Source organism: Primulina tabacum, chromosome 6 (assembly GCF_025594145.1).
Source record: "Primulina tabacum isolate GXHZ01 chromosome 6, ASM2559414v2, whole genome shotgun sequence".
Lineage (NCBI taxonomy): Eukaryota > Viridiplantae > Streptophyta > Magnoliopsida > Lamiales > Gesneriaceae > Primulina > Primulina tabacum.
The window spans coordinates 7,044,556-7,067,102 of NC_134555.1; the positions used below are offsets into that span (position 1 = coordinate 7,044,556).

Sequence of the window (22,547 nt, forward strand, 5' to 3'; positions counted from 1 at the left end):
ATATTGAGAAAATGTGATATATTTCAAAAAATAAATATATAGTTCTTTCTTGATTCCTTTATTTTTCCCCTCATTTCGTAACATTATTATAAATCAAAGTTCATACCCATGCATGAATAATTAGATTATTACGTTGAAGTGAATATCATTTCTTAAAAATATAAACTATACAAGTAAAAAATCAAATTTATATTTTAGTTTTGCTATATAGATATGTGATATTTTTTTCACCATTTATTATTTGAATTTAGACATTATAAAATGGATTTTATCATTTGATTTTAAATAATTGATTCGTCTATTAATCTAAAATATAAGGTAACATATACCAGTTTTGAGGTTGTAGTGTTTGTCATTTATCTCATGAAATAATAATTTTGTGGAATTATCAGTTTTTCTGGTTGAATATATAAATATGTTGGGACATGAAATAAATGAGAGTTCTATGAGAGTAATATTGGATGAATTTTTTTTTATGCTTGTAAATTGCCTGAACGTGTCCAAAGAACTGAACTGAAAACTTATTTAAGTATGAATTAATTCATCTACGAAGAAAAAATATGTCTAAACTTAAAGAGAACCTTAAATAACCAAACAAGAAACATCACAAATTTCATTTCAAATTAGACAAATTAGTTACTAAGAACAATAATGTGTTGTCAATTGTGGTGAAAGATGTGGAGAAACCAAGTGAGACTTAAAAAAAAACAAGACAAAATAAAATGGAATAAGACCCGAAATATGAACGACTCAAATAAACAAAATAAGAAGGTATTAAATAGACTAATCAACATCAACTCTGGTGATAAAAAAGAAACATGTAAATCAGATATGATGATGGATTGCTAAATTTAATCGAACGAAGTAGCGAGAAAAATAATAAATTTAAAATAGATGAAAATATATTGAATGATTCAAAAATCAAAGAAGAAAAAATGTGAGAAATTAAACCATGATTGTTTGAATTGATAAATAAACTGTGAAATAATATTTGTCATTTAATAATTTATGAAAAATTATGTGTCTACATTGATTTGTAAATTTAACCTAATATTTATAATATACTCAAATTCGTTACCCACGTGCAAATTTTTTTTTCTACTAATAGTTTAAAAGTTAATTTTTTAAGTAAAAAATTATAATGGTATTTCATGGTTGAAAATTGGCGGCAATATTTATTATTCACAATTGCATGTTGAGGTAATTTTTTCTTTGGGTTTGACTCGATTGAGCCAACAAATTCCTCTAAAAGTTTTATCTTAGTTGCTTATTTTTGTTGTTTGTTGAATAATATATATACATATTATGCAACATGTGTGTGAACGTGCCCAATTGGTCAATTGGACCAATAATTATTTGGTAGTGAGGTCCTGAGTCTCGAAATATAATTTCAAAACAAAAACATTCCAGAAATTATATAAATAAAATAAAATAAACATTCAAAATTTTCCAAAGCACACAAATCGAGGCGGTGAAGCCTACCATTTCCTTTTACAAGAGCAACAAAGCAATAAAGTTTTCATTTATCATTTTAATAAAAATGTAACGAGTAGATTTCTTGTGAGACGGTCTCACGAATCTTTATTTGTGAGACAAGTCAATTTTATCGATATTCACAGTAAAAAATAATATTATTAGCATAAAAAATAATACTTTTTTATGGATGACCCAAATAAGATATTCGTCTCATAAAATACGACATGTGAGACCGTTTCACACAAATTTTTGTCATATGTAATGTCATAGCTTTATTCATGCCTGAGAAAATTGAATTTTTTTTAAAAATATTCCTTTGTTTCTGGCCCTTCTGTTAAATCTTTACATAAAACAAAATATAATATGATATAATATATGTAAATGTATTAATAACATCTATCATTTACTATAGCTATAATAATGATCATACTATTAATAGTCTTTGCCCTTCGAAACTGACGCTTCCCAGCCAAAGTCCAAGAATAGTGACTTAAGCCATGACGGATGATTATTGTTCTAGAAGCTCCATTGATAGTTTATGGTAAAAACTTGTGTGAAACGGTCTCACAGGTCGTATTTTGTGAGATATATCTCTATATATATATATATATATATATAAACATTGGGTGTTCTTCTAATGAATCTTTTGAATGTCATACGAGTTTGAAATACCCAACAAACTAGAGGCTGTTGATCCCACGTGCGGCAACTTGAGATAATATATATGGAAAATAAAGAATAAATTGAACACCTAGATTTACGGGAAAAACCCCTAAAAATTATTAGGGTAAAAACCACATGTAATATGGAAAGAATTTCATTATAATATTTTATGTCATAAATAAGACAACCACAACCCACTATCTGCCAACCTCCCTCAATATTAATTGCATTAATTGCGACATTTCTCCCACTTGGATATTTGATTGATAATCAAACATATTTCCATACATCTTTTCAATCTTATCATTCCCTGCCGCTTACGTTTTCGCTAGGTCACTTGAGGATCTACACTACTCAAAGTTATCAATGTTCACTGGCTTGGTCAGAAAATCAGCTATGTTATCCTTTGTATGGATCTTTTGCATATCCACACTTCCTTATTCTACTACTTCTCAAGTTGGACTCCAATTGTTTAGTCCTGGAATGAAAGACCAGTCCAACTGAACCAGTTGAACTGATTGACCAGTTGACCAGAGTTGACCAGTCGAGAAAATGTCCAGCAAGACGAATTTGACCGTTGCAATTCCAGAAACAGCACAGAAACTTTCCAACGGTCATATTCCTGTGTCTAACGTATATATCAGTGTTGGAGCCTATAAATACAACATATTGAAGATCAAACAACAGCTTTTGAAGTGGATTCAAAGCATGGGCAGTTAGCATGATGATATCAGCTAGTTGAGAGCACAAGCCCTTGTGTGAGGATACATTTGAGATATACACTGTAAATGATAAATTCCTCACACACAATCACTCACACATATACAAGAGAGTTGAACTTCAAATATTAGTTGAGTGAGTCTTGCACAAAGACAATAAACTTGTGTATGTAGTCTTTGCATATGAGACATTAAACAATATGCTGATTGTGAGGTGCTGCCTACAATCTTGAGTGCTAGGAGTTCTAGTTGGGTGCTGCCCTTCCGGAATGGGTTTGTACAAGTAGTTGTATAAATCAAAGTCTTCTAGTGGATCCTTCCCAAGGGTAAGAAGGGGTGACGTAGGAGTGTTTGAAATCTCCGAACATCCATAAACAAATTCGTGTCTATTTGTTTATTGCATTTGCTTATCATTTTCACTGTTTTTAAAGATGCATTGTTGAAGCATTTTATGTGTTCTTCAAATATCAAAATATTGTATACCAAGTGTTTGATAAAATGCTTCAACTGAATATTTTTTACTCATTCAACTTGCATATATTTTAAATGGTTTACAAAATATTTATTCGGTTTCTACGAAGGATTATTTCGAGTATTTTTCGCTTGGTTTGAACACCAAACTCGATTTAATTCATCGGTGTTCAATATTTCAAGAACCGAGCTATTTTAGCTCAACGATTACCCCCATAATCGATCCTAACAATTGGTATCAGAGCGGGTGTTCTTGAAAGAACATTGAAACTGATTTTGATGTTTAAAATTCGAAAATTTCAGATTTTTACACATATATATGCAAAACTGAATTTTCGCGCAGCTTGCAGCAACCGTAGGAAAAATGGCATATCTTCTTGCTCGAGTGTCCAAATGACAAACCGCTTTTTGCGTTGCAAACTAGACTCATAGAGGTTTACAGCGGTATAAAATTTGCAGCCTAATTATGCCCGAGAAAATACAGTTTATTCGTTGAAGGCATAGCATATGTGCTGCAGCAGAAAATGAGCCATGAAGAAAATTAGTTAGTTATCCTTCTTCTTTTATAATTTTCAAAATTTCAAAAATATAGGGGGAGAACTCATTGTAATTTTAATTGAGTTATTATTTTAAAATATTGAGGGGGAGAAATTTTGTTTAAAATGTTTTGAAAATATGACTTTTTGATTCACACAAAAAGGGGGAGAAATATGTTAGTTGAGTTGATTGTTTATCCAAGTTTTGTGATCATCAAAAAGGGGGAGATTGTTGGAACTTTTCAAGTTCGCAATCTTGATTTTGATGTTAACAAAACTTGTTATTGTGTTTCTAACATATTTACTCAAGTGTGAAGTTGCAAACACAAGAAGCAAGCTGAAACTGAATTTTGCACAAACTGAATTTCTGGCGAGCTTCGGTATTTTGATGATATCTCTCAACTGGATTATCCAAATGACAATCCGCCAACTGGACTGATTAGAAAACTCAATTTGGAACAAATCGTATCTCACATCAGTTGGGAAAAATCGGATGTTATCATGGTCTAACTGATCGCTCAATTACCGAACTGATCACACGAAAACAACAATCAATTGAGTTTGAGCAGCTGCGGTATTTTGGTCATATCTCTCAGCTCGATTATCGAAATGAAGTGATTCAGTATGTGTTGGAAAGATAAGACGATGATCTACAAATCATCTTCAGAAGTCAAAGTCTGAATCAAAGCTTAAGATGATGATAAATGACGATGAAGTTACTGGTTCTGCACAAACTGAAATCAGCTAGGCTGATTTCAGCACACCAGCTGAAACTGAGCCAACTGAACCAACTGCTGACCAGCTGACCAACCAACTGAACTGAACCAGCTGCTGACCAACTGAAACTGAACCAGACCAGCTGAAGACCAGTTGAACCAGACCAGCTGAACTGAACCAGCTGAAACTGAACCAGACCAGCTGAAGACCAGTTGAACCAGTCCAACTGAACCAGTTGAACTGAACCAGACCAACTGAACCAGTTGAACTGATTGACCAGTTGACCAGAGTTGACCAGTCGAGAAAATGTCCAGCAAGACGAATTTGACCGTTGCAATTCCAGAAACAGCACATAAACTTTCCAACGGTCATATTCCTGTGTCTAACGTATATATCAGTGTTGGAGCCTATAAATACAACATATTGAAGATCAAACAACAACTTTTGAAGTGGATTCAAAGCATGGGCAGTTAGCATGAAGATATCAGCTAGTTGAGAGCACAAGCCCTTGTGTGAGGATACATTTGAGATATACACTGTAATTGATAAATTCCTCACACACAATCACTCACACATATACAAGAGAGTTGAACTTCAAATATTAGTTGAGTGAGTCTTGCACAAAGACAATAAACTTGTGTATGTAGTCTTTGCATATGAGACATTAAACAATATGCTGATTGTGAGGTGCTGCCTACAATCTTGAGTGCTAGGAGTTCTAGTTGGGTGCTGCCCTTCCGGAATGGGTTTGTACAAGTAGTTGTATAAATCAAAGTCTTCTAGTGGATCCTTCCCAAGGGGAAGAAGGGGTGACGTAGGAGTGTTTGAAATCTCCGAACATCCATAAACAAATTCGTGTCTATTTGTTTATTGCATTTGCTTATCATTTTCACTGTTTTTAAAGATGCATTGTTGAATCATTTTATGTGTTCTTCAAATATCAAAATATTGTATAACAAATGTTTGATAAAATGCTTCAACTGAATATTTTTTACTCATTCAACTTGCATATATTTTAAATGGTTTACAAAATATTTATTCGGTTTCTACAAAGGATTATTTCGAGTATTTTCCGCTTGGTTTGAACACCAAACTCGATTTAATTCATCGGTGTTCAATATTTCAAGAACCGAGCTATTTTAGCTCAACGATTACCCCCCTAATCGATCCTAACAGTGTGATACATTAATTCTCATATTTATAAAAGCATAAAAATCTCAAAATTGTAATTTTTATTTGTTTTTGCAATTAGACCACATAAAAAAATGCTAAATATTTGTCAAATCATTATCAGAAATGCTTAATCATAATTAAAATTAAAAAATAAACATCTAAATTATAAACATAATTTATTATTTTAAAATAAAAGACATACCTTCATAATAAAAAAATTTAAAAATAAATAAATGCGATTAATTATGTTTAAATACACTTAATTAAACGCCTTAATTACTCTTAATTCGGTCAAACTATAGTTTAATCGTTTTTTCCGCTTTTCTCCGAAGCAGGACGTTTTGTCGGGATCAAGATCTTCTGCTGCTATGCACTTTGTTTTAGTCCACAACATTACTAAAAAAAATTATTTTTTTAAAAATTGATATTTTTATATTTTAATTATTTTAAAATCAAAATTATATTTTTTAAATTAAAATATGTGATTAATAATCTAATTTAAAGTTACAATTTTATTTTTGGTTACAAATATATATCTGGGGTAAAATGACGTCTCTTTTATTATTTTTTCTTTTATAATTTTTTCAACTATTTTTAAAAAAAATGTTAATAAAAATTTAATTTTTTTTACAAATATGTGATTCCGAACGAACAAGAAAAATCGACGGTACATTCAATTTTTTTTAATATTATAGTTCTTTTTAAGAAATAATCCAATTTTAAAAAAAATGTAAAAAAAATTTAAAAAAAGACTAAGTGTTCGAACAAGAAAAAATTATATAAGATAATTTTTTTTATATCGTATCAATATTTGATATTATTTTTAATTGTTCGATAGGTCCAATATTTTTTAAACTTTTTGTACATTTTTTAAATTGAATTATTTCTTATATCCCTAATATATATATATATATATATATATATATATATATATATATATATATATATATATATATATATATATATATATATTTCCTGTATTTAAACGTCTATTTTATTTTTGTTACAAATATGTGATTAATAAAATTTTAACTTCTAAATAAAAATTTAACAAGATAAAAAAAATGAGAAAATAGTTTTTTGAAAAAGAACTATAATATTAAAAAAATTGAATGTATCGTCGTTTTTTCTTGTTCGTTCGAAATCACATATTTGTAACAAAAAAATTAAATTTTTATTAACTTTTTTTTAAAAAATAGTTGAAAAAATTATAGAAGAAAAAATAATAAGAGAGACATCATTTTACTCACACAATATACATTTCTAACCAAAAATAAAATTATAATTTTAAATTGAATTATTAATCACATATTTTAACATAAAAAATATAATTTTGATTTTGAAATAATTAAAATATAAAAATACCAATTTTTTTAAAAAATAATTTTTTTTAATAATGTTAGACTAAAACAAATGCATAACATCCTCTGCTGTGCGGTTTCCCACAGTAGAGGATCTTGATCCGTTTTGTTTAGAACACTGGATTATATAAGTGTACACTATCTTTTCAGTTACCATCCAATAAATTTTCTTTGTCTAACATCTCAATATTCATAGCTTTAATGCATGATGTAATATCACTTGCTGGGAGGATTTTTTTTTCAGAAAATGATCCTTTGTTGATGGTCCTTGTGCTAAATCTTATATATATATATATATATATATATATATATATATATATATATATATAATTAATGAAATACTAAATTATTACCAAGAATTGAATGCGTAGTAAGCTAAAAAAAAAAAAGCTATTACGGATGATTAATGTTCCAGAAGCTCCATTGGTATTTCATTTACTTATTTAAATTAATAATAATATTTTATGTGGTTTTTAATGATTTATCGTGAATAAGTTTTTACATCAAAATATTTTGATAAGAACGAAAGGAGGATTTGACTCTTAGTGACGTGATTTATTTATTAATTCAATGGAGGAATTATGGACTTTGAAATAATGGCCTCCTCCCCTTTTATTGTTAAATAAATTTGTGAAATGCATTTATTTCTAACCTATCCATCGATCTAAAAGAAAAAGCATATATTCCACTTCATAAACAAACCAGCCAAAAAAAATATAATGCATAATAAGTATTATAATCCTGGAACGAATATTCAAACATTTGATTATCGAATATTTTACAAAAAAAATTTAATGAATGAAATCATTGAAAATCACAACAAATTTTAGATATCAAAGACGCGTGTGGAGAAACAGGAGAGAGAGATAATGAAACTGTCCAGTAGAGAACTAAAAAATAAGCTGAAGGCTCCATCCACACAATTTTCTCCATCGGTATGTTGTGAAACCTCGAACACCATACGAAAAAGTACCATGCTGTCGACGAGTCCAGGTTCGTGTGAGTAGGTAACACAGCCGGGGGAAGCTCAAGTACCGCCTGCAACAACCAAGAGGCTAAATCGATTAATCAGATTCAACACTATCCTTGTTGCTCAAAATGGCTTGAAGTGTATAACAAGAGATACGCCAATGCATGAGAAAGATAATCTTGCATTGGTTTGGTGAACCAATCCTTGTTTTTATACCCGTTATTAAAAAAAAAAAAGATGGCATCACACGATACTGCTCACAGGATCAGATCGTACCGCCAAGTGAACAAACTCAATACAATGGTTTAGACTACTTAAAATCTAGTACATGTCCATACCAACCCCTCCAACACATGGATGGTTCCCAGAGAAGTCCGACAAAGTTACATCTAATTGTGACACAATTCATTAGTTCAAATCCAAGAGATAACATGAGAAAAAAAGACCGGGAGAATTTTTGCTGCTTTAAGTAAGATTATACCAAAAGCAAGGTTCATGGCTGGAAAATCACTAGAAGCTTACCAAAATTTAGTAGCATTTACACAAAGTTGTTCTTAAGGAGTGTCCTCATCCTGTTCATCAAGGATAACGTATTTCGAAGGACCACCCTCTGTTGTTGGGTGAATGTTTTTCTCGCCATTCTGCAATTTCTGGTACCTGATATACAAAAGAGACCAAAATCAACAACGTAGAATTTTGCAGCAATGCTGAAGATTTCCATCAAGACGTGAAGTCAGTCCACATTTTTAAAGAGTGGTGAAATTGCAGTTATTTACGATTTTATTGTATATTTGCAATAAAAGCATTCAATATAACATTAAAATCATGAAAATATCATGCTTCCCAGTTAGATGTTAATTGACAAGAGAAGTGAGACCATAGATGTTGATTGTCAAATTACAAGCTAATCTTTTAAAAATTCAGCTTGAAAATATAGAAAATAGTGATTCACTAAGGCGAACTTTAGGTGTTCCTGCTTTTACATTTTCAGCGTGAACATATGCAACATACTTCTTCACAAGGGAAACAAAATATTTTTTTTCTTTTTTAAAAGTAAAACATTCACATTACACACTCAACGTGAACGAAGAACCCAATACTAAAATCATGGAACACCAAAATCTTTGCTGCTAGATTAATATGGTTCATCACAAGTAAACTATAGGTCAATGGTATGTGTTTGATTACTGTCTTACTTTTTTTATGCACATACACACTCTCGTAATTTAAACACATAATATCTAGACGGAGTTTGATCACTTACTTGTACCAGTTAAACAAACCAACACCAGCCATTATTGTTATGAGGCCAAGACCTTTTAGCCATGTGAACTGGTCATGGAAATAGAAAACTGCCACCTGATCAAAATTTCAAAGATTCACGGAATGGCTTTAATATATTGGTTCTACACGAAACTGAATAAAATTAAACTAACTAAACATTATCTTCCTCACAAATTCAAAATTGTAGTGGGAAAACAAAAGAAAAAACTAAGATTTACGGCAAAATGGAGCATGCAAATTTATACCAATATAGTCACAGCCTCCTTCACCACTCCTGCTATTGTCACAGTTACAGCACTAGTCACTGACACGAGAATAAACTCTGTCAATACCTGCAATAATAAGACAGAACTCTAGCTTCTCATAGAACAAGGAATTCGTATTTTGAAGACAGACAAAACATAAACAGTTGAAAGCAAGAATCAATTTTACTTTAATGATGTTAATCGAAAATCAAGGAAAACCATAAGTGGTGGACACAAAATACATATAAGACACAGTGGCGACTCCTGATACTGTTCTATCTATTTTATGAAACTGTTTTGGGATGTCTTCTTGGAATTACGATATATCCACATTTTTTTTTATTTTTATTAACTGAAAACGTCATGTCATGCAACAATTTTGTTGGACTAGTGATGCCTAATCGCATAGTTTTAGTTATTTTCATGGTGTGAGGTGTTTTAAAATTTGAAAATTATTGGGTTAAAATATAATATATCGATATAGTACTTATAAGAAATGATAAAAAGTTGTATTAAAAACTATAATTATATCAGGAGATACAAAATGAGATGAAAAATACACTTTCCGGAGATTGTATGGGAGAATACGATATATGTTTGGTGTTTTCGACAACTGAAAATATTTTAAAAAAATATAAAACAAAGACTGCCCATGCTTTATCGAGTTATTGAAACTGCTCAGATAAATCGTACTCCATCTTTAGAAAAAGTAGAGTAAAAGAATGATATAAAAAATATTTACCATGAAGAAAGCAAGTGTTCCACCAAACAACAATAGAAAACAACTTCTAGTAGTGTGCCACGAGCTGTCAAAATAGCTTGTCATTTTGAATTCGCGCCATGGATCCAACATCAAAGAAAGTAGAGCAGTTGCAATTGCCATAATTGCGGTCACATAGCTCATCAAAGTAAGTGGATTTTTAAGGCCTTGACACATAGGAAGGAAAACAACCAATTAGTTGGAAAGCCAAAAGAATGTTGTGGAATTTGATCTAATTCATCTAATTGTGGCAACGGTGAATTGTATAAATAACATATTTTGTCTGGTTTTGTGGTGGAAAGCAACTATTTTAACCACTAGGATATCATGATCAACCTGAAAACCGCCAAATGATTTGACACCAAAACATGGTAATTGATTCACAATAATATCTACTCATCGCTTAGTCTCATAGTTACAAGGCCAGAAAAGAATTGAAGGCCAGACTGAGGGATTAAATGCACTTACCGTAGACTTCTTTCTTCACGTCAGATTTGATCGGCACAAACCGAGTAATATAACACAAAAGCAGAGAAGAAGACATGTGAGAACAATAAAAAAAATGGAAACAAGGAAATGAGATCAGAACCAGAAATTTAACAATTAAACTAGCAAAAAAATATTACTCATACTTGGAGGAGAATCTGTGTCATCGTCCATCGGAATCCAGACATAACAGCAGCAAGCATAACAAATATAAAGCCCCAAAACTCAAATTCAGTTTCCTTTGCAACTGCATTAAGAACAAAAATGTCGGCGGTGAAACAAAATAATACAAAAACTGAAGCATGCAAAATTTATATTTTGCTTTTGACATATCACAAAACAATAGCCACATTAATATACCGACATAAATGAACCAGAAGTATATAATTAAAGAATACTCTTACCAGTTAATAATACCCCGACAGAGATGATAAAAATGATGCCTAGCAGCTGCACACTTGGTGACTCCAATCTTCATAAATTTTGAGTCAAAAGGCAGGTTAAAATGATGAATGACTGATCTATTATGGTACTTCATTTAAACAAAATTGCCCATAAAAACTTAAATTCTAGCATCCTTGAAATTAAGGATTTTAAATCCATTTTAGCTCTTTGAATGATAATCTTGAATTCCAGCAAATTTAAAATCCATCCCATCACATTTTAAACTTATTTATTAATAATACATCCAAATTGATGTCATTCGAAATTCAAGCTCCAAATCCTTTTGCCAATCAAATTGATCCACCCAAATCAATTCCCTCCATCCAATGGTAATCAAAGGTCCTCACCAATCCATGCATATGTTTGTCCGACTTCCTTCATCCTAATGATATTGAATATACAACCTACTTGCAATTTGATTTCAGGCTTAAATTAGTTTGGATTGCCTTTTTCATTGTTTAATGCGAGAACAAATTGAGTTCCAATATATGTTTCGAAATAATGCTAAATTGTACTTATGTTAAAAATTGGGGGAGTTCAAGGAAAATACCTGAAAGCAAAGGCAAACAGAAGGAGAAATATAGGCGCCACTGATTTACACTGCAAAAAAGTAATGGATTTAGCTAAGGACTTTGTGTCGTCTAACTGAAGGATTAACTAACTGATCAAGAGTTGATTTAAAAAATAAAAGGCATGGATCAAGCCTGATGATTCTATTTGAAGTTCCTGAATGCATCATCAAATAACAGGAAAACCAAACTAAATTAGAAAGAAATAACCAGGAAAGTCTTAGTGAAGCAAGTGTATGCATCAGCCAAGTGCATAGACCAAGTAATAAACATGAGGAAACAAGATTACACTCCTGCGCCATCTAAAAAGGTATGTAAGTCTGGAAGGCCTCATCAAGATCACAATCATAAGTTTTTTTAGCACTTCAATTTTCTTGCGTAGTATTTTTTAATTTTTGTTTATTTTTATGCCTCATCGTGAAGCATGTCAATTTTTTTTCTATATTATCTAAGGATTCAGCAGTCTATTCGTAACTTAAAAGTCTGGATTACTACAGTCAGCCACAACACGTCAACAGCCCTTACTAGATCCATCCATTGGATATACATGGCAGGAAATTGCAGCCAAGAGAGGCCAGTGGCATTTCTCAACTATCTTACACAAAATCCAAGAAACTGAAGTTTTGAAATTTTAATTGAAGTATCCAACTCTTAAATCAATTTTCATACAATATGATGGAAGAGGAAAGACCAACCATTGTGGCAAATGTGACTGAGATGAATACCAGGGATTCATTGCTTAGATTAACATCCAATGCAGTGCTGAGAGCCGTAGGTACAACTGAGAAAGGCAAAGGCCGTCTGTAGCATTAGTTTGTTAGAGAAGTTAATGATACTTGCTGCCAGAAGCAAGTTTCTTTAAGAAAGGAGTATAAACGAACAGTAATATGTTAATAAGCGAGTAGCTTTAGTGCATAGCGAAGGGCCAAAAGTCAAGAGCATGGTGTAGTAAAAAATAACTCGATGAATCACGAGGTTTTGTAGATTTAGGACTCCGATAATTCTATAAATATTAATACTTGTATTATGCTTATTGTCAAACCTTTGAATTAAACTACATTGTTTAATTATGTTTAATATTGTTTGATCGCATTATTGTACTAGCACGAGTATTATGAAGTAGTATGGTTGACCCGGAAAGAAAACCAGATAAATATCATAAGTTGGTATCCCAGTACACAAACAAATATTATCAACAGAAATGGGTAGAAACAATTCTGTCGGGACATCATTCTACATACTTATTACAGACAAAGTTTCACATGACCCTCCACGGGAAAAAAATTCTGAAGCTACACCCCCAAAATAAACGTGTTAACATATTTTGATAAACAATGTCATGCAAATTAAATTCCCAAGATCCCATAGTTGTCAAAGGCGAGCACTTCTCCCGTTGTCAAAGGCGAGAGGTGCCACCAGGCGAGGACCTTAGCGATTCATTAAGGAGAGCCCAGACACTTGCCTGGACTAGCCTTGGAAGTAAGTGCGCGTGAGTGGAATTTTTTTAATTACTTGTTTAGAACAAAAAGCGCAAACCCAAACCTCAGCAACCCAACGCCCCAATGCCAGAATTAGAAGAAGAGAGCCTTGAACAGAAGAGCGAGGTGAGGACATCTACATCTACAACAACTCGAAAGACCGATTTCACATCTTTTGGATGAAGAGGAAGAAGAAATTGATGTTGATCAAGAAAATAATGAAAATGATGAAGACCAAGAAGAATACAAGTCCGAAAGTTCTGGGTACTCTGATGTTTCGATGGAAAAAGATGAACTTAATTTGGATGATTGAAGAATTTTAACCATGTTACTAATTACTATGAACTTATTGATTATTTTTTGTTTTGTGTGACATTGTGATCTAGTTATTTCATATTTAATATATTTATTATAAGATAAATATATTTTTTTTAAAATTTAAAAATGTGTGCCTTGCTTCGGTAAGGCGCACACCTCGCCTCGCGCCTCAGGCTCCATGGCCCTTGTGCGCCTCGGGCTCCATGGCCCTTGTGCGCCTCGGTGTGCCCTTGACAACTATGCATGATACCATCCCCACAAAGAGCGAAAGTAAAGAATCATGTAGCTTCTCTCGAACAAAAGTAGCCCATAAATTATTGTGTCCATGCTACACCGATTGAAGTAAGGACTAAGGACCAAGTAATCTCCTTACCATTATCCAAAAGTAACTATTTCATTTTCACGGGCAGTTGCTAAATATTCAATACTAACCTAGTTGCAAGTTAAATTTCCATAATTAAAAAAAGAAGAAAAAAGTAAAAACGATACAATGCATAAGTGTGTCATTAACTTTGTCTGCGTGTTCAAAGACGAAAACGATGGACATTAAATAACAAATAATCAAGCTAACATGGGCGAGACCTACATGAAAGCTGCAACACTAAAACTAAATAATAAATATAACAGTAAACGATCTTTGTGCTACCTCTCACAAAGTAATCCCTCCATGACATGGCAGAGGAATGAAATCTGTCCGACCAAAACCAAGTAATGGCATTTGACAAAACAGCTTGCATGACAAAGTGGACAGTGTTCATCAACAGTGGGGCAGGGAATTTCCCCATGTTATCCCCTAATAAAGTTTTATTATACCTGTTTGAAGTAAATGATAAGTGAGAAACATACTCTTAAAGAAGCAACATCCCAAATTACTAATGATAAAAAAAGGAAGGACTCACAGCGTTAGGATTGTACCGAATGTGTACCAAACCAGTATGAAAAACAATGTTTTCAGCACATCAACAACAGAAATAGGGTCCTTTGTACTCGGCCTAGATGTGCTATTGTAATCCATCCGAGTACTGTCGCTTGTACCAGTTTCATATCTTCTATCAATTGCATCACCATTTTCAACGTCAAAAGACAAATAACTCTCATTCTTATTCGCCACACCATTAGTGGAGTTATCATCAATGTCACTACCATGCTCCATCCTTCGTTGAATGTTACTGAAATGGGAACTCTTCCCATTTAAAATACCATTTTCTGGCATATTCTTCTGAACTAAAGGCAGATCAAAATCCAACGCTAGCTCATTTAAATTACTATTTTCTAAGTGACAAGTATGTGTGACATCATCTTCATCGCACCAGCCCGAAAACGAAGGATCCCTTCCAAATCCCCATCCCTTTTCTTCACTCCTTAAACTGTCATTTCCACTTTCCTCAACCCTTCGAGTTCTTTCATCACTCTCTACCATTTCTTTCACTACCAACCATTCAATCACATAATAACCAGGGTAATAAAATATTCTTACATCCGAGTTTGCTAGAATTGTAATATAGAGCCTCAAATTAAGAATCAAGCAAGATAAAAAAAAGGAAAAAAGAAACAAAGGAAAAAAATAATCTTAGCTGAAGAACCCTTATCCCAGAATCTACAGTGCCGCCGAAAATTTTGCCAACATGAAGCAACCGACCAAAAAATCAGATATCTTTCGAAAAAATATGATAAAAAAATCCAACCTTTAATCATCAGTCAACACCTATACAACACAAAAAATAGTTAACGTACTTGCTATGGAACAAAAAACAAATCATATCCAAAAAAAAAAAACAACAAAAAAACAAGAAACAAATTCAGACCGGTGACGCAATAGAAATGAGATCAAGAATGCAGATCACATAAAGGGTTAGGAAAAGAATAATTAACAAAGATTTATAATAGAGAAATCAAAACTCACCCCGTTTTAATTTGTCTTTCCTTTATTTCACTTATGAATCTCATCAAGAGGAAAAACATTTGTATTTTCCTACGTTAACTGGATCTGTATTTTTTTTTCTTCCTATTTTATATTTATATTCAAAGTCGAGGTAGCGTTTGGTATTGGGGTGGATTCCCATCGGTAGTTAAACTGTCGATTGTTTTTCTGTTGCAACTTTTGAGTACAATCTACGAAACCAAAGAGATCAAATGTAGAATTTAGTTCTTTTTTTAAAAAAAAATACTCTTTTTGATTAGAAAATAGTATATTTTGATCCTCTAAAAAAATATTATATTTTGTATATAAAAAGCAAAAGAAGTTTGGGTTTTAATAGTAAAAGTAAAAACCAAAATTAAATTCTGGGTTAGAAATTTAAGCGTCAATATATAGAACTTTTTAGGTTTTATATGTTATTTTATACCTTCTTATGCCAAAACCGATGATTAGATCTCACGAATTTTTATCTGTGACACGAGTCAATCATACCGATATTCACAATTAAAAGTAATACTCTTAGCATAAAAAGTAATAATTTTTCATAGATGACCCAAATAAGAGATCTGTCTCACAAAATACGACTCGTGAGACCTTCTCACACAAATTTTTGCCAAAATAGATGTAATTAAATGAGTTGTTTTAACATTAATAATTCATCTATGGATCAATTTTTTTTATTCATATTATTAGTTTATTATTCTCATATCATACATCCTCGTTTATTTCATTTCATTAATCAAGTGATGCCCAAAAATCTATATGGTTTCAAAGTTGCATATATTAAAAAAATGTATTAATAAATTTACCATCCACCTAACCCAATAATACAAATGTAAAACTGAAGGCGAGGACTATTAGATTATTGTATTAAGTTCATAAAATAATTATAGTCAACATATTTCATTAAGATAAAAATGAGGGACATCTTATATTTAATAGAAGATAAATCAAATTTTCAGGATTAATATGGTAAAAGCTTTCAATGTTCGTGAGATCTCGCTAGTTATTATCTTAAATTCAATATCAATAGCTAGAGGTTAGATTTCGTTCATGCCTTTAATTTTTCACATGTTGATCTTTACATGTATTTATACGTATGTAGATCAGATATTATTCAGTATTGTTTGTCACGAAAATTGCGGGGCGTGTCAGGCACGTGTTCGTGCCAAATATGAAATGATCCGATTTCGTTTATCAAACGTTGCGAGTCTCGATTCGACCGTTAGTTATAGTTCCCTCGATATGACTTCAAAGCTAAACGTATAAACTGAGGAAAATAAAGAAATTATAGAGAGAATTCATGTACAACATCAAACTTAAATATGCTGTTATGAATTTTGATCAACATTTGAAGAAATGATAAAATAGAGTGCTTGAAAAATGGAAAATGAGCGAGCAATTAATGACAAAATTCTGCAGAAGTTTGCTGTTGAATTGTTGAATGTGTTTGTTGTGTTTTCTTTTGGATTCCTCCTTCTGCTTTTGTCACATTTTTGCACGTCAGTTTGGGATCATTTCCACGATCACTCCACGATCTTTCATCTTGTGTAATGGATGTAAACGGATGCAACCTTCTTTCACTGGGCCAACTGCAACTCCACTAGGCTTTATCTGTTGGGCTTCTCTTATGGGCTTCTAAAATAATGAAATAATTTTAGGCACAACAATTGCCCCCTAGCCAATTTGGGCCAATGGTCAATTTGGCCCATTTTGGCTATTTGACTAATTTTACCAATTCGGTCCAGTAGGCCAAGTTGATTATTTCTTTGCTTTATTCGTTCTTCTACCTATTCAGAGCTCAACGTAGAATCATATGGTTACAAGGAATAGTTCTACGGACTTGAAGAAGAATTGACAGATGAAACGCATGTTCTTCCTCCAACAGAGTGTGCATTCACTGAACCCTATCCTTATCTCTTTCTTCCCCCAAATCTCCATCGGAGTCTATCGATCTTCTCGAAGAAACCGCCGATTACATCGACTTTGTGATGCCATCCAAGTTTCTGAAAATTGCCATCATCAATCTCCTTTACATCAAGCCACACCTTCTCAAAGTAGGTATATTTCACCATTTTTCCAATCCTCATCAAAAAAACATTGTAGAATATATCACATTTCATGCTGCACTCAAGGTGTTTGTGAATATGCCTGAATAAGTTTTTGATGAGTAACATATTGCAACACCCACTGTTTGCACCTCAACAGAGCGGCTCTCTTGGTGTGCATATTCAGAGCTTGATCTATAGCTTGTGCAACTTATGTAATCTTCCATGTGCTGAAAAGAAATGCACCAGCACAAGGAATTGTGATGCTCCACCAAATTCACTGATGATGATATACCATTTTCTGGAATCTTGGCAAGACATAAATTAAAAAAATGGCAAGATTCATTCCATCTCACAAAAAAGTGACACGTGCCACATAAATGACAACATATAGTGCACACGAAGTATAGTTTTGTTGATCAACACTCCATTATTTCTCATGTGGTTCTCATTTATTTTTTAGGAAACATGGTTGGAGAAATCAATTATTTGAGAATCTCAAAGCCCAATGCAAGAAAGTACCTTAAAGATCAATGAAGATGAAAAATCCTCATGATAGTGCCGCTGGCTAATCCAAACGAAAATCAGCAAGCTTTGATGAATATCTCTGCCAGCGGCTGAGCATATACGTATGGACTGTCATGCACATTGAGAGGAAATAAAATATATAGGCTTAGGACAGTAGGTGTACTTTTTTTTACACTTGTTTGCCATGGTTTGACAAGTGTCTTTTCTGATATGTAGACTTGAAAAAGTGGCTTGAAAGCCAAACTTTGTTATTGGAAACATGGCATTTCACATTTATAAGGGAAAAGCTGCCAAAATTTTCTAAAAACTAAACAAACGACAAAAAAGTCTGTTTTCTTCAAAATTGATGCAAACATGGTTGGTCAACACTGCTTGTTACCAGTCAACTGTTAAACAACATTTTTCAAACGATACTCCCCAAGGTTTCAAGATATGTCATAAACAAACTTCACTTTTTCATCAATTTGGCCGAACAACACAACAAATATTCATCTCAAAATACATTAACTACATCGGATTCCATGAACAATCATTTTATTTATTCACAATGCTCAATCATTATTTACAAACAACTTCAGCAAGGAATGACTTAAAAGCCTATTCCTCGCATATTTATAGAAACTTCTTATGAGTCAATATGACAAAACTAACCAAAGTGGCTATCCAGCCTACTTTGTACAATACTTCTCATGTATTCCATCTTTATGAACCATTTGTCTCCGACTGTCGATCTTTCATCTGAGCCTGAGCTAAGATTAAATCCTCTATTTGTAACTCTTCTTCCTCGCTACCTCCACATTCCTCCTCAAATATTAATTCAGCTCCATCGATATCCCACAACTCCTGAGACTGCACTTCGTTCACCAGCTGCTGCATTTTGGCTTTCAACTCGGAAGTTGCAGCGACTTCAATATCTTCTTTAGTGAACTTAGTTATCGACCTCCTCGATAATTGATCTGACCATGGGTCTAGGAGAGACCATGGAAGTAGGTTTGAGAACCTTCTCAACTGCTTCTTTAACCTTTCGAGTGTCCATATACACTGCTCCTGGTTGTCCATGCACCTTGTAGTTACGAAACTTAATTGGACCAAAAGCTCCATCATAATATCTAGCTTTCATGGCATTGGAATTAGATTGATACGGCTGTGAATCAGCCTGTATCACTTCCACTTCATCCTCTTTCCACATTAACAATAATTGGTGCAAGGAGGATGTCACACAATGATTGGAATGAATCAAATCCCTTCCTAACAAGGCATGGAAGCTAGCACTGGAATTGACCACGAAAGGGCTGGCATAGAGGATCGAGACCCTACAGTAACATTTGCTGGTAAAACTCCCAAGGTTTTGGTGGATTCTCCAGTAAAAGCTCCCATAGAGACTTTTGTCGGAATCAAGTCTTCCACACATTTCCCCAACTTCTGCAGAATTCTGTGGGGTAGAATATTGACAGCAGATCCACTATATATCAATACTCTAGATACATGTTTTCCATTAACATGCGCTGTGATATAAAGTGGTTTGATATGTTTAGTCATTTCATTGGTAGGTTTCTTCATAACCATTCTTTTCTCTTCATCAACGAGAACTCCAGTACAATCTTTTGAAACATTATTCTGGACGGAATCTGTAGCACTTTCATTTCCTATAAATCCACCAGACCCAAACATTTTTTTGCGTTTGAACTCATCTGGTAACATTAATGATCCTGTGGCACACTCAAATGAGACAAGAATCTGCCCTACCTTGAAGGTAGCTTTCTTGACCACGTTACTGTCTTCCTCCGACAGAAAGTCATCACCTTCTTCCTCGTTATCTTCAGTAGTCTTCCTCCCAAATTTTTTCTTCTCTTTGAATGAATCCTCCATCTTAGATCTGCGTTCAATAGCTTTTTCTCTCAACACACGTCGTTTTTGGGTCCGAGAAGAGGATTTGGGAACTTTGGATGTTCTATGCGTTTCCATATACCGTCGGGGATTGCTCTGGGAGTAACAACAAAACGGAGTTTCCTTTCATATTTTTGAGGTGCTGGCCTCTGTATTATCTTCTGGAATAACTGCGGGTAACTTCTTCTCTCGCTAGTCACCAACCCAGGAGACGAGTCCCTTCTGAGGTACTGGGTCTCTGGCCTTTTGGCCATAGATTCCTAACATACCTCATATTCTCCCACCATAATGCACATCACTCCCATTGTAATAGCGGTCTTTTTCATGAAAATTTCTGTTTTCTTCCCCTTAACCTCAAATATCATTTTCCAAGGCACCCAACACTTCTTTATAGTAACTCCTGGCCTAATGGACTTGTCTTCACCTCCATTCCTTCTCCTCTCATTGATTAAGAAACGCAAATCGGTACTGCTCACATTCACATTGGCCAGTGGGGGAAAATGATCTTCATCCACTATCATTGTTTCTTTCTTCTCGGGAAATTTTAGGACTCCCTTGTTGATTTTCTTTCCTGCAAGACATTTTTGAAAGCCCAACAAATATGGTTGAAGGAATCGTGATACTTACAGTAATCTCTTCTTTTCATCTCCTCTCTGGTGGGCAGCTTATGATATGGGGAGAATGTTATAAACTTTTCCTTCACCAAGTGATTAAATATTTCTTCTGTCTTTGACGCATCGAAAGTATATGGTGTTTGCACTGGAGAAAAGTTTTTGTTGGAAAGTTCTTCCCTCTTGCGTCTCAAGAAAGGGACGATGTGTGATCCAGAATTTGCCACTTCCGCTAAAGCGACTTCCTCAACTTCTTGGAAGTAAGGGCCCACTGTCGATTTTCTTTTATGACTCTCCTCCCTCAGTAATTCTTCATATTCTGATACTTTGGCAGCAAGGTCATAAAAATCACGGAATTCCATCCCTGAAACTTCTTTATAAGTTCAAAATCAAGGCATCGCTGTGCCATCTTCACATATTCTGATTCGGGAAGGAAAACTCGGCATCTACTTTTCAATTTCTTGAATTTATAAATGAAGTCATTAGCAGATTCCCCCGATTTTTGGACCACCCTTGACAATTCCGCTATACTAATCTCAGGTACTGTTCTGAAGAATTGTGTATGGAATTGACGTTCCATATCATGCCAAGTCATAATAGAATTTCGAGGTAGCATCGCATACCAAGTGAAAGCAGTGTTAGTCAAAGAATTGGGGAACAATCGTAACTTATAATTAGAAAAATTCTCCAAATTTGCTAACTCCCCACATTGGATTGTAAACCTTGCTACATGTTCCACGCTAGATTGGCCATCTTCCCCTGAGTATAAGGTAAAGTCTGGAATGCGATACCCTCGTAGATAAGGATTTTTATGATCAACAACATCGGGGTATGTCTTGTGAAACTCTGGTCGGTTGATTGGCCTAACTCCTGGGCCATACAACTCTTGAATAACATCATGTACAGTCTCGAAGTCCAAGACTGGAGCTTTTTGCGATGGGTGCGGGGAATAATTTGCCCCCTGAGTGTTATTCCCCGAACCTGGAACTAAACACCCATGCATTCCTCATCACCATACATCTCTGGATGCATGCTAGGAGAAGTGACAGCGAACATATTCCTACTACTTGTTTACCGTTACTGTAACTTTGGCGTTTCAGACCCAACTCATATTCCCTCCTGTGTGGAGGAGTATACTTTTCTTCCTCAACATATCCCAGAGTCGGTGATTCCTCCAAACGGCGATTTTCACTTGCTTGAGAATTCCCCGATCCCTGGCCTTGGTCTTCAGACAGTTTAGTTCCAGTTTCCTTGGGTTTATCATCTTTTTGCAAAGGCCCTCGAACTACTTGCTTGAAAATTTGCGGAAAATTAAATTTTTTTTTTTTTTAAAGAACTTAATGGCCTCGCTCATAAAATCACTGGTGAAACAAGTTTAATATTTCAAAATAATTGCAGCGGAAGAAAATAAAGTTTTCCAAAAATCACAATTTAAAAATATACATCAGCTGATAAAAATTGTTTGCGGAAAAAACATAACAACTGCTGCACTGAGGTCCTCGGGTGCCACTACTGCCGACCCAAGCTGGCTCACTGGTCCCCGCCCTCGGCCCTGGCCTCATCAGTACCTACAACAATCAAGTCTAGTGAGCCTAAAGACTCAGCATGCATAAATCGCAGGTAACGAGTAAAAATCTGAATTTAAAATATGCATGGGATAAAATATCCTGTCCTGATGCATACTGAAAATAATCTGTACTGAGCAATTATAATACGTGCATAACTGAACTGGAAATCACTGTAAAAATATTTGCTCCTTGGAGCCTGTACTGAAATATCTGGTAAAATTTTCTGTTGAGATTATGTTTTAGCCTGTGGCCACTGCACTAAGCTGAACTGATCGGTAACTGGCTACCGGGGAGGCTGAAACTGAACTGAGCTGGCC

The 22,547-nt window shown here is 33.8% G+C and overlaps 1 protein-coding gene across 1 annotated transcript; it reads right to left on the reverse strand.

Moving 5' to 3' along the window:
- Positions 1-7,831: 7,831 nt before the first annotated feature.
- LOC142549056 (putative sugar phosphate/phosphate translocator At1g06470) lies at positions 7,832-15,771 on the reverse strand. The gene is made up of 13 exons (XM_075657800.1): positions 15,574-15,771; positions 14,570-15,375; positions 14,317-14,483; positions 12,570-12,655; positions 11,856-11,905; positions 11,266-11,333; positions 11,008-11,108; positions 10,844-10,856; positions 10,358-10,542; positions 9,616-9,702; positions 9,351-9,445; positions 8,609-8,743; positions 7,832-8,154 (listed from the first exon to the last, which is right to left on the reverse strand). The coding sequence occupies exons 2-12, from the start codon at positions 15,088-15,090 to the stop codon at positions 8,641-8,643; spliced, it is 1,476 nt and encodes a 491-aa protein (XP_075513915.1). The 5' UTR covers positions 15,091-15,375; positions 15,574-15,771; the 3' UTR covers positions 7,832-8,154; positions 8,609-8,640.
- Positions 15,772-22,547: the final 6,776 nt, after the last annotated feature.